This window comes from Penaeus vannamei, chromosome 10 (assembly GCF_042767895.1).
Source record: "Penaeus vannamei isolate JL-2024 chromosome 10, ASM4276789v1, whole genome shotgun sequence".
NCBI classification, from domain to species: domain Eukaryota; kingdom Metazoa; phylum Arthropoda; class Malacostraca; order Decapoda; family Penaeidae; genus Penaeus; species Penaeus vannamei.
The window spans coordinates 45,934,384-45,945,873 of record NC_091558.1 but is presented as its reverse complement, the minus strand read 5'-3'; the positions used below and the strand labels follow the sequence as shown (position 1 = coordinate 45,945,873).

Here is an 11,490-nt window from a genome sequence, read left to right as displayed (position 1 = left end):
CATCTGTGTGTGTGCATGAGTGGGCCTCCTGCTGGCATTTGAAGGTGGCGGGGCTGGCGCAGGAGGGAGCGGGTGAGCGAGGAGCGAGGCAGCGTAAACAAGGCCTGACGTGGATGGGAGCGGGCGGCCAGGAGCTCCTTGTTTCGCTGAATTACACTGAATTACTCTCCTTTCAGGGACACGGCGGGTGACAGGGTGGATGTGTGAGTATCGGGGGAGTCGTGGTGGTGAGGAGGGGGTCGGTCCGGGCTGTAGGGGTGAGGGAAGGGGAGGGAAGGACGGCGTCGTGGGGGCTCTGGGCCTTGCTTGAGGGTCAGAGGGATGCTTGCTCTGGGGTCAGGAGGAGGGATGCTGCCTTCATTTTTCGAGGGACGGCGGGGAGGGGCAGCGGGAGGTGCTTGGAGACTGGAGGTAAGTGTGTGAGGACCTTTTAGGGGACGATTTCGTTCCCTGTGCTTCGGAAATGGGGGTAGATCCCACTCAGAGAGTAGTCTCAGAGAGTAGACTCTACTTTGCAGGTCAGTGATAACTAAAAGAAATGAAGATTTTAGAAATCCATTCATTTTTAAGACATTTCTTTGCTATGTTATCATACCACATGTACTGTATTACTATTGTGTATTCCTGTTTCGTGCACTGGACTTGCCTTTGAAGTGCTCAGTTAAAAATGATCTCGTATGACTTATGATGTTGGCACCGTTTCTGGATATCCTTCGTAACTCCGTGAATCCAAGTATGCAAATTTGTAGCCTTTGCATTCGGAGGCTTCAGGATCCAGTGATTCAGGGAGGCAGCATTTACGTCATTAAGATAAATTCAAATTGATTATACCCTATAGCAAGAACTGTGCTAAAGTTTGTCAGCCATGTAGTAAGCCCCGTGTAAAAATTGCGTGCAAGTGTATGGACAAAGCAGTTTTCTTTGTATCTCTGATAATTGTTTCTATAGATATTAGACTACTGAGATTATTGTAATGAATTATGCAGGAATATTGCAGTGTTTTTCATTAAGCAGAAACACTACTTTGAAACTGTGCTTGGGAAAGGCGTGCCAATCAAACTTTTTCGTCCAGGCCAAAAGGCTGCCATGCCAGAGAACTGTATTTGTGTGACGGGCAGTGCCGTGTGGGTTATTTCGTTGAGGTCTTTTATTTAAATAACATTGTGATTTTATGGTTAGGTTACATCAACTCTTGCGTTTATCTAACTTTTTATTTTACATTTACCTCGTGCCATACCCACAGCACCGTGCCTGGCCAAATTTCAGTAAAAGTTTAGTATATGACATTCACAATTTACATAGTCACAACTTTCTTGTTTTATTAGATGTGATGTGATTAAAACATTATTTTGTATTTGTTATAGCATCCACTTTCCCCATTCAACACAATTTTAGGACCTGTGACAACTAAAATATTTTTGGCTGGAGGGGGGATGTAAAATAACATCGTGGGCTGTGAGATCTATTTATATGGAAAATCTAGCATATAAAGATGGCCTAAGACTTGGCCCATGTGCATGATATGTGTGGTTGTTTCTGCGCTTGTTGGCATTCCGGTAAATAACAAATAGCCTGCATGTATAATCAAGCAGGACTGAGCTGATGGTAGATCTCGGGTATATCAGCATCTGAGCAGTGTGGTATTCTGTTAAGGGTCCTACAATGTGGATGCACCCTTCCATCCATTTATGTGTGTTTGTTTGTTTGTTTCTTTGTTTGTTCTTTCATTCATCTTTTCCACCCATTCATCAATACATCCGTCTGTCTGTCCATCCATCTGTCTCTTCGTAGACCCACTCGGGCACTCACCCACCCTCCATCCATCCATCCATCCATCCATCCATCCATCCATCCATCCATCCATCCATCCATCCATCCATCCATCCATCCATCCATCCATCCATCCATCCATCTATCCATCTATTCAGCCATCCATTCATTCATCTACCAATCCATCCATCTATCCATCCATCTGTCTATTCATCTGTTCACCTACTCATCCATTCACCATCCATCCATTCATTCATTTATCCATCTATCCACCCACCAACTCCCCATCCATCCATCCATCCATCTATTCACCCATCCATCCATCCATCCATCTGTCTATTCATCTATTCACCCATCCATCCATCCACACATCCATCCATTCACCCATTCACCCACCCAACCACCCACCCATCCATCCATCCATCCATCCATCCATCCATCCATCCATCCATCCATCCATCCATCCATCCATCCATCCATCCATCCATCCATCCATCCATCTATCCATCCATCCATCCACCCACCCATCTATCTATCTGTCTATTTATTAATCTCTTCATCTATTCACCCATCCATCTATCCATCCATCCATCCATCCACCAATCCATCTATCTATTCATCTATTCATCTGTTCACCCATCTATCCACCTATCCATCCATCCACCCTTTCATCCATCCATCCATCCATCCATCCATCCATCCATCCATCCATCCATCCATCCATCCATCCATCTATCCATCCATCCATCCTTTCATCCATCCATCCATCCATCCATCCATCCATCCATCCATCCATCCTTTTATCCATCCATCCATCCATCCATCCATCCATCCATCCATCCATCCATCCATCCATCTATCCATCCATCCATCCATCCACCTGCCCATCTATCTATCTGTCTATTTATTAATCTCTTCATCTATTCACCCATCCATCCATCTATCCATTCTTCCATCCATCCACCAATCCATCCATCCATCCGTCTATCTATCCATCCACCCATCTATCTATCTATCTATTCATCTGTTCATCTGTTCACCCATCTATCCACCCATCCGTCTATCCATCCATCCATCCTTTCATCCTTCCATCCTTTCATCTATCCATCCATCCATCCATCCATCCATCCATCCATCCATCCATCCATCCATCTTTCATCCTTTCATCCTTTCATCCTTCCATCCATCCATCCATCCATCCATCCATCCACCTCGAGATATATTTGCTGTACCTTTCCTCCTGCCACCAATTTCATCATCTGTGTGTATCGGTGTCTCCAGGTGCAGTAACTAACCCCCCCCCCCCCACGAATGTACGGTCAAATTACTTCTTATTATCTCATAAACCTGTCCAATTATGTACTAATTTCATTATGGTATATAGCATTCGCCAGAAGGGTGTGCCGCTCACTTTCAAAACCACAGATTCAGAGTGGTAATGTTGAGGTTCCACTGTTTAAATGGAAAGAAAAGTATTCTGTGTTGTATTTTATGTGAGTGAATGACTTCTTCCTGGGAGTTTTGGTATTGGTATATGAGGAATTGTGTCAGAGTTCAAATTCTTATTTTATGCCATATTTGAAGTGATATAGCATCTCTTGATGTAATGTCTTGTATTTTAAAGGATAAGGCACAAAGGTATATAAGGGTAATGTCATGAAGGAATAGATGAAATGAAAGTGATTGTCAAAGAAAATTTAGTGGTAACTCTTTATTTTTGCATTTGCTTTCAGATAACTGTCTAGGTTTTCCCAGACGAGCCAGATGCCAAAGATTGCGGAAATGTCACACAGCAAGCAGCTCATAGACTTTTTAATGTATTTAATACTTTTAGGATCAACTATATTTGTTAATAAGGTAACATTTCTGATTTTCTCTTTCTCATTTTAACTCTCATGACAAAATAGTTGTTTGTTTCTGAATGTATTACCATTTATTCTTGCAAATGGTGATAGGTTGTGAAGTTTATGTCATAAACAGCTGTTCAGTTTGCTTGAGGTAGCTCATCATTTATTATTTGTAGTTTGACAAATATAATACATTTGCCTTCTGTGTTTTTGTCTTAGACTAACTTTTTTTTTTATGTGTGTGTGTATCTTTGCAGTATGTGCTCTCAGTCTTAAACTTTACTTACCCCACGATCTTCCAAGGATGGCAGACACTGGTGGGTGGTATTTTGTTGCGAATTCTCCTCTCAAACAAATGCCTCAGTGTGTCCTCCACAGACCTGGACAAAGCAGGGTTCATTTCTCTGCTGCCATCATTTTTGTTCTTCTCTGCTGGTATTGTTGCAAGTTCAAAAGCTCTTGCAAACTTGGTGAGTCCCTTGATGGTGTTTTGTTAATTGAAGCAGCAGGTTCATTTTGTTATCTTTTGTCATGTATAGTTTTTAAAAGTTTTTAGATAATGATTTTGTTCAAATGTATTTTATGTGCATTTGCGTGTGCACATGCGATGTGTACTTGTCTACCTATGTGCTTTTATGCGTTCCTGTGTATGTGTGTCCCTGCATAAGTGTGAGTGTGTTTTTGTGTGTGTATGTAGAAAGATAAGTAAAGTAAATACATAGATACATAAATCATAAGTAATTCTATAAGACCATGTTAATACATATGGATTACTATGATATATTTCTTGGAAACAGTGAACTGCAGAAATTTTCAATAGATATATTGAACTACAGAAATTTTCTTCAGATTTAGGATTTGTTTTCTCATTGTATTCAACTGTAGTCTTATTAATTGATTTTATGCATTTTTATTCCTTTAGATTCTGTTCAGATTCTAAGCAGATGCTCCTGGCTCAGAAATTCAGTTTAGTAAAGCAAAGGAGGTATGCATTTCCTTGGTGATATGAGTTCCAGATGAGATTTTATTCTGAAAACAAACCCGAGTGATTTTACTGTACAGTAATGTGTATGCAAATCATGGGTTAGGTTTTATTTCTTAACCATTTATATAGTGGGTAAGATGTATCACGTTTATTTTACCACATGGATAGAAAAAATTAATTGTATATTTTTTTCTGTACTGGTAACTTGTATTCCCATACATTAATTAATGCTTCATAAACATTGTTTCGATATGGACATATCTCTTCTATCTCTACTAAATAAAGTTATCTGTCGAATCCTGCTTTGATTCTGTTAGGCAAGAGATGAAAGAATGGAAAGGAAGGGAAGTGTAACATATAAAGCAGGGTTTTTATGAATATTCTTTAAATAGCTATTATTTTTGTTTGCTTGTGTATAGGAAATAGGGAGCATGATAATACCATATTGAGTCCTGCCATATAGCATAACTGGTGAAATTTCTGCCGTAGAGTGTGCCAATGTTCCTCTGTCTTCAAAACACCCTGGGTTCCATGCTGTACCTTATGGAGATAATACCGAGTGGAGGAGGTATGGTGGCTCTGGGGGCCAGCCTCATCACCATTGGAACGGCTGTAGCGGCTGTCCTGGCTGATATTGACATGACGGTAGGAGATTTTGTGTGAAGTGTCGTACCTATACATTAGTATTTACAATAATGCCATGTTTCTGTTTTTTTGTATAGATTTTTCTGTTCACTGCATCTTCTATTTTTTGCTTAGATTTTCCTTTATATATGAACTCCTTGACATCACATCTTGAGGATTTGATGTGAGAGAAGGAATCTACCCTTGATTATGAAGTGAATTCTCCTATGATTGAAAATTCTCTAGAATAAGATTAATTTGTACCCTGATTTATAATTGTTCATCCAACTCATTTTGAGCTAGTATCACTCCCCATGTTTAATTTTCAGATGTACTATTGGAAAATTATGAAGATTTCTGAACAAACTTTGTATTTGGCTTCCTTCTGATGCATGTCTTTTATCATTACTATCATTGATACTATTGATTGCATGATGCTTTTTTTCATACGCATCTTTCTTTTTACACTGTTAGTCGTGGAAGTACACCCATGGCAACAGTGAAAGGGTCTTATCGTTTTCTTTCCTCGCTCTCGCTATTCCTTTCCCCTTTCCCTACCCCATCCTATGCCCCTTCCCCTTCCCCTTCCTCTCTCTCTTCCTCTCTCTCTTCCTCTCTCTCTTCCTATTCCTCTTTCCCTTTCCCAGCCCCGTCCTTTTCTCCCCCTCCTTCCTCCCTTCCAGCCTCTTCTTTTAATTATTTTCTTTAAATTAAGGTTTTGAATTTAGTTTTCAGATTCACCTTATTTCTGGATGATGGTACATCTTGCGTGTGTAGCAGTACAAACACTTCATTCCAAGATTGCTGACGCCCGGTACACAGCCGTTGACCGACTCTACTTCTCCTACGTTTTCAGGTTAGTCTTTTTGTTAAAAGGGTGAGAGTGAGTAATATTAGATAGTAGGATCTGTAATTCATAATTTTCTTTTCATTATATTGCTTGAATTCCAATATGATATATGGTATAGTAATTTGTTTACCTGGTACCACCAGTGATGGCATGTACAGTCAGAGTAAAATTATAGTTACCCTTTACTCAAACTAATATGAAAAGTCAACAGTGTTGTGGAGCAGCGAGGCGAGTCAGATAGCACTATAATCTTACATATGTAGGTTTTGCGATACAGTAACATTATTATGTATGTGCTGTAGTCATTAAAAATAAGTAAAATGTAAGTTTGATTATCTGTATGCAAAATAAAAAAGTAATAGATTAATCTTGAGTGGCAACACATACATAGTCCAAATTTTTAGAAATGGGCACAAAGAAGTAAAGAGCGTTGTAATTAAGAACCAAGAGATGATGCTAAGGATATATTTTTGTTAACGTCTATATTTCCTGCAGTTGTTTAAAGCTAAGGAAGAGAGGGATATGTGTGGAAATTCAAGAGAGCATTGTTGTATAAACTCAATCTAATGATTTATTTCTATAAACATATTCATGCCCTATTTTCAATGAGCAAAAATAAGGGCTGTATGAAAGGTTACATTTTTCCTACAGTCTCCATTTTCTTTGAATTCATGCTTATCCCTCCTGGGAAATGAGACAAAACAGTGCTACCTCAAAAGTAGGTTGTTTTTACATTTGGAAAAGTCAAAATCTGGTAATCACCATTTTGGCTTTATCTGATTTATCAGATGTCACTGTATGACAAATGAGCTGTCATCTCTTCCAGTGTTATTTTCCTTGTTTATTTCTGTGCAACCCTCTCGGACGTATAATGAAGTTCAACTGTGAGCCTAAATTTCTTTATAATGATATATATTTGTTCTTTGATATTAATTTGTGTTGCTTAAAAGGAAAATAATACAATTTTATAAGTTCAATTGTTTGTATTCCTTCCCCCTGCCTCTAAAACACCCTCTGAATGGTGTGGTGCAATCTCACCATTACTTACTCCATTGTTTTATAGTGACAATAGCCCCATGCAAACTGTGAGACATCTCCATGGTGCATAAAGTGCATATACCATGCACAATCCATATTAACTTAGAGTCATCCATGTAATGCATTTGCCAATTCATCTGAAGGATTTACATCCCCATATGAAGCATTGCAAACCCGCTCCCAATTTATATAAAACACTGACACTAGAGGTTGCTTTGTATTATATCCAAGTATACTGATATGAGCTTAACATGTTTTATACAGTAGCCAATGCCTGCATCATGAAGTGCCTTTGGAACACACGGCAACGCCATCGTTGGTGTCATAATTCCATTTGATTTTAGTTGTTGCTGAGTGATCCCATATTCTGAACTGGATCTATTTTTAGACACTGTTTACTGCCCTGGAGATTCTGTAGCTCCATGCATCATCCCTGTTTCCACCATTCATATAGTCCTTCCTCTGTCCTCTGTCCTCCATATCCCCCTATTCCTTTACCTCACCCCATAACCCTCCACCAGGGATGGGTCACCATATGGGGGGTTCACTTCCCCCCTCCCTGGTTCATTTTTTGTCCTCATATCCCCTCCCTCTCCTTCATTTCTCAAACATTTTACTCCAAATATCTTTGAACGATTTCATATTTGACAAACATTGCATCTGTCTCTCGCTTTCTCTCTCAAGTGCCACTGTGTGTGTGTGTGTGTGTGTGTGTGCGTGCGTGCATGCATTCCTGTCTGTTTGTTTGTGTGTGTGTGTGTGTGTCTGTCTGTCTGTCTGTCTGTCTGTCTGTCTGTCTGTCTGTCTGTCTGTCTGTCTGTCTGTCTGTCTGTTTGTGGTAGAGAGAGGAAGAGAAAGCAAGAGAAAGAGGCAGAAACTGTATGTAGATAAGAGACATGTAGGACAACACAATCATATTTACTTTGTGCTAGCAAGAGACCAGAACACTAGCAACGCACACTTGTTAAACCAATGGAGCGAACAGGATAATCCTTTGATTTATCCTTTGACTTTATTGGCTATGATGACAAATATATTTTGTTCTTATTTGCATTCTAAGTCACGATGAGAGTAAGATAATGCAAAATACTTATTATATTTTTTAGGTCATAATAGATCATTAAAAATATAAATCCATGGTCATCAAAATCCACACTTCAAATATCAGGTAATGATGGTAATGAGATTGTCACATGGCAACGCTAGCTATGGGAGACGCTAACAGGCTGCCCCACCCATAACACAAAGATTAGCAAGTAATTCAAATTCAAATTCAAATTCAAAATACTTTATTCCATTTGTTACAGTGGTTATTCTTATTATATACATAGTGACATTATAGTACAAATAGATACAAGTTAAATATAGAATCAATGGTAGTACATATAAATTTTGTCTATTCTTATATTTAGAAACTTGATGTCATTGGTGATTTAATAGATGTAAAGGTAATGATAGTTTATTTCTGACTGTAAAAATGTACTATCCCCACACACTTTATTTTATTGTATTTACGTCTATATGTAGATACATTTCATTAAACAATACTACAGCGAACATCCCATTTTCCCAACAGCATTGGGCTATACCTCTTGCCTCATGCAGTTGTTTACTAAAATTCTCATCCCTATTCAAGATGTCACAATTGCTTCAGAGCAGTGTGATGTTTTCTTGACATAAGTTACACCTTATTTCAGCTCATATAAAGGCCATTATTCAAGAACAGATTAATTTTCTTTGACAGTGTTGTTGTGTTGGCGCCTGCATCGCTGTATCTCGAGGAGGCTTTTGAAGTTCTGCACTTTCCACATGCAGTGCGTTATGATTTCTACGCAGGTTGCCTTTTCTCAGGAGTGTTGGGCCTTTTCCTCAATCTCACGTTGATGAAGGTAAGAGAATCTGCTAGGTAGATGGATGAATGGATGGATGAGATAGATAGATTGATAGATAGATGACACAATTGATGGATAGAGAAATATATCTGATTATTAGATAGATTGGTATGTAAATAGATAGATTGATTAATATGAACATATAGATGTTCATTAGGAAATAAGGCATGTGAAATTGTTTTTTCATGGGAAATGGAAAATTTTACATGGTTATATCATTCACCATTCTTTAGAGAAAGTAGAGTTTCTCACACACTTTTTTACTTTTCATGCAGTCACTTTGTACTGCTGCTTAGCCCTATAGAGATATTAGGTCTATCAACCCCTTGGATGTGGTTGCTTCATGACAGTTAGATGGCCTTAAATCCAGGCATTAGGTTTACAAGAGCAGCCACTCTGACAGGTGTGTGGTTTGTGGGCCATGTACACCAAATGAGTCTAATCACCCTCTAAGAGGTTTGCACACTCGTAGTGTCTTTCCCGTCAACCTGGCCTTCAGCTGAAATGCTCACAGTAGCAAGTTTACTTCAGCTGGGTCCACTGTCAGATTTTCCCATGACGGCATGTTCATGTTACCAGCCCCTCAAGCTAATTTTTTCATGACTTTATGGAATGAAGGGGTCACCATAGTAAGAGTCAACAAATGGGCAGATATAGCAGAGCAGGTAGAAATTATAGGCCTTCTCTCTAAGTCATTTACAGTTTCAATTTGACCAAGAGAGTCAGGGAGTGTCTGGAGTGTTCCAGGTCTTCCTTGGGTGCAATCTGCCCCCCCAAATTCTCTGCCCTTCATTATCACATCAAGCCTTTTGTAATTTCACTGTCAATTACTGAACTTTAGCTTCAAGAATGTTACATATGTAATCCCCCACCTGTACCAAGACTTTTGTAAACATTGTATTTAAAGAGATAGAGATTGGATAGGGCAGAGATTTTTAAAATCTCAAGTGCTAATGGGGATGAGGAAAGTAAGAGTGTATAAAAACCATTTTAATATTTCTTAACAGGTTAAGCGGTATGCTCTCTTCTCCGTCGTTGATCCAGTTGGACGATTACTTACCTCTGTGCTGGCTTTAGCAACATTCCCTGATGTGACTACTAGTATGGTCAACATTCTAGTGTGCATCAACCTAATATCTGCTGTGTTTGTGCCGGTCCCAGTCCCAAAGGATGAAGATGAAACGGAAGAAACTGTGGACCTGTTACGGGAAGGAGTTTGAAGTGTGATGAGGGTACAGTCATGTTCGATGGGCTGCTTTTGGATACTTTTGTTATACAACGGATTTTATTTAGAATATAAAAAGGATAAAGTGAATTTTTTTAAGTGCTAATTTATTTTTAGATTTTTCTCTTATATAGTCATATTTTACCAATTATTTAGATTTAATATCAATATGATATTTTTATATTATAGACATTGAAAATGTGCTGTGGTAATTTAATGCAACATAGGATGAAGGCAGTGAAGTAAAATACGTGAGCATATCATCTCATCTCTGTTAATGATCATTGCATCATCACTTAGTGATATGAAGCTTTATGTCTTCCTTTACGTCTCTCTACCAAACTTTATATTTTGTGTGAATGCAGAAATATGGATATAGGCTTGAATTTGTTTGTGAATATGTATTGAATGGTTTTAAGGGCCTAAAGTTTTGGATGAAATTTAGGAACTGGTGTGTAAAACATGCTGTTTCATGACAGTAATTTCCATTAACTTTACCTTGCTCTGTGAGAGCAATAATTCAATTGTCTGGTGCTGCAGGTGAAGGAATCTTATACAGATTCAATCATTATTACAAAGAAGTTTTCCAAGAATTTCAGTATAAGCCTCACTGGTGTGGAAATAATGATAATCAAGTCTCATTAAATATCTAATTTGTAGTAGGAAGTGAATTATTATAGATCATTTACATGACATAATCTCCTTAGTATTTGCAAAGCATATTCCCCATGAATACTAGGTCTTCAAAATAGTACTTTGTTCATAATTTTCCTGTTAACATCAAAAATCATAAAATTTCAGAGTCCCAGACTTCTGTATTTCAGTGTTGTATTTATTGCTTTAAAAGAGGACGCTGTCGTCCTTTTCGTTCTCTTTATACCATGTCTACAGGCAGCAAAGTCAGTAAAAATGAAATAAGACAGATGTTCATTCTTTTTATTTCCCTAATGACTTAAGAGGAAAGTAAACAGAAAGGATTTTATAGTAAACCACAAGATGGGTCCTTTACAAGAGAATACTACGCCGTTGAACCTGGAGTAGATTGTTGTATCACCAGTTACCAACAAGTCAACCTGTAATCACTGCTACATAAATAATCTTTAAGGTCAAGTGTACTACTATATGAAGATAAAATTGGTAATAATATATGTAACGTTTTTATTAATTGCTTCAGCTTTGATATTCCACCTTCATTTTACATTTAACTGGTTATCTGTAGTTTACTATTTTACAAGTTTACAGTGAGCCTTACAACATTC

At 38.3% G+C, this 11,490-nt stretch overlaps 1 protein-coding gene across 1 annotated transcript; it reads left to right on the top strand.

The window, feature by feature from the left end:
• Positions 1 to 50: 50 nt before the first annotated feature.
• LOC113828113 (UDP-N-acetylglucosamine transporter TMEM241) lies at positions 51 to 11,153 on the top strand. The gene is made up of 7 exons (XM_070126767.1): positions 51 to 203; positions 3,504 to 3,627; positions 3,875 to 4,087; positions 5,092 to 5,247; positions 5,955 to 6,082; positions 8,859 to 9,003; positions 10,014 to 11,153. Exons 2-7 carry the CDS (start codon positions 3,535 to 3,537, stop codon positions 10,224 to 10,226), a joined length of 948 nt encoding a protein of 315 aa, XP_069982868.1. The 5' UTR covers positions 51 to 203; positions 3,504 to 3,534; the 3' UTR covers positions 10,227 to 11,153.
• Positions 11,154 to 11,490: the final 337 nt, after the last annotated feature.

What these genes read in the sequence shown, in the direction of transcription:
- LOC113828113 (XM_070126767.1), top strand. Translation starts at nt 3,535, where the DNA reads ATGCCAAAGATTGCGGAAATGTCACACAGCAAGCAGCTCATAGACTTT. An exon ending in TACTTCTCCTACGTTTTCAG is followed by an intron (nt 6,083 to 8,858) that starts GTTAGTCTTTTT and finishes TTTCTTTGACAG; the next exon opens with TGTTGTTGTGTTGGCGCCTG. An exon ending in TCAATCTCACGTTGATGAAG is followed by an intron (nt 9,004 to 10,013) that starts GTAAGAGAATCT and finishes ATTTCTTAACAG; the next exon opens with GTTAAGCGGTATGCTCTCTT.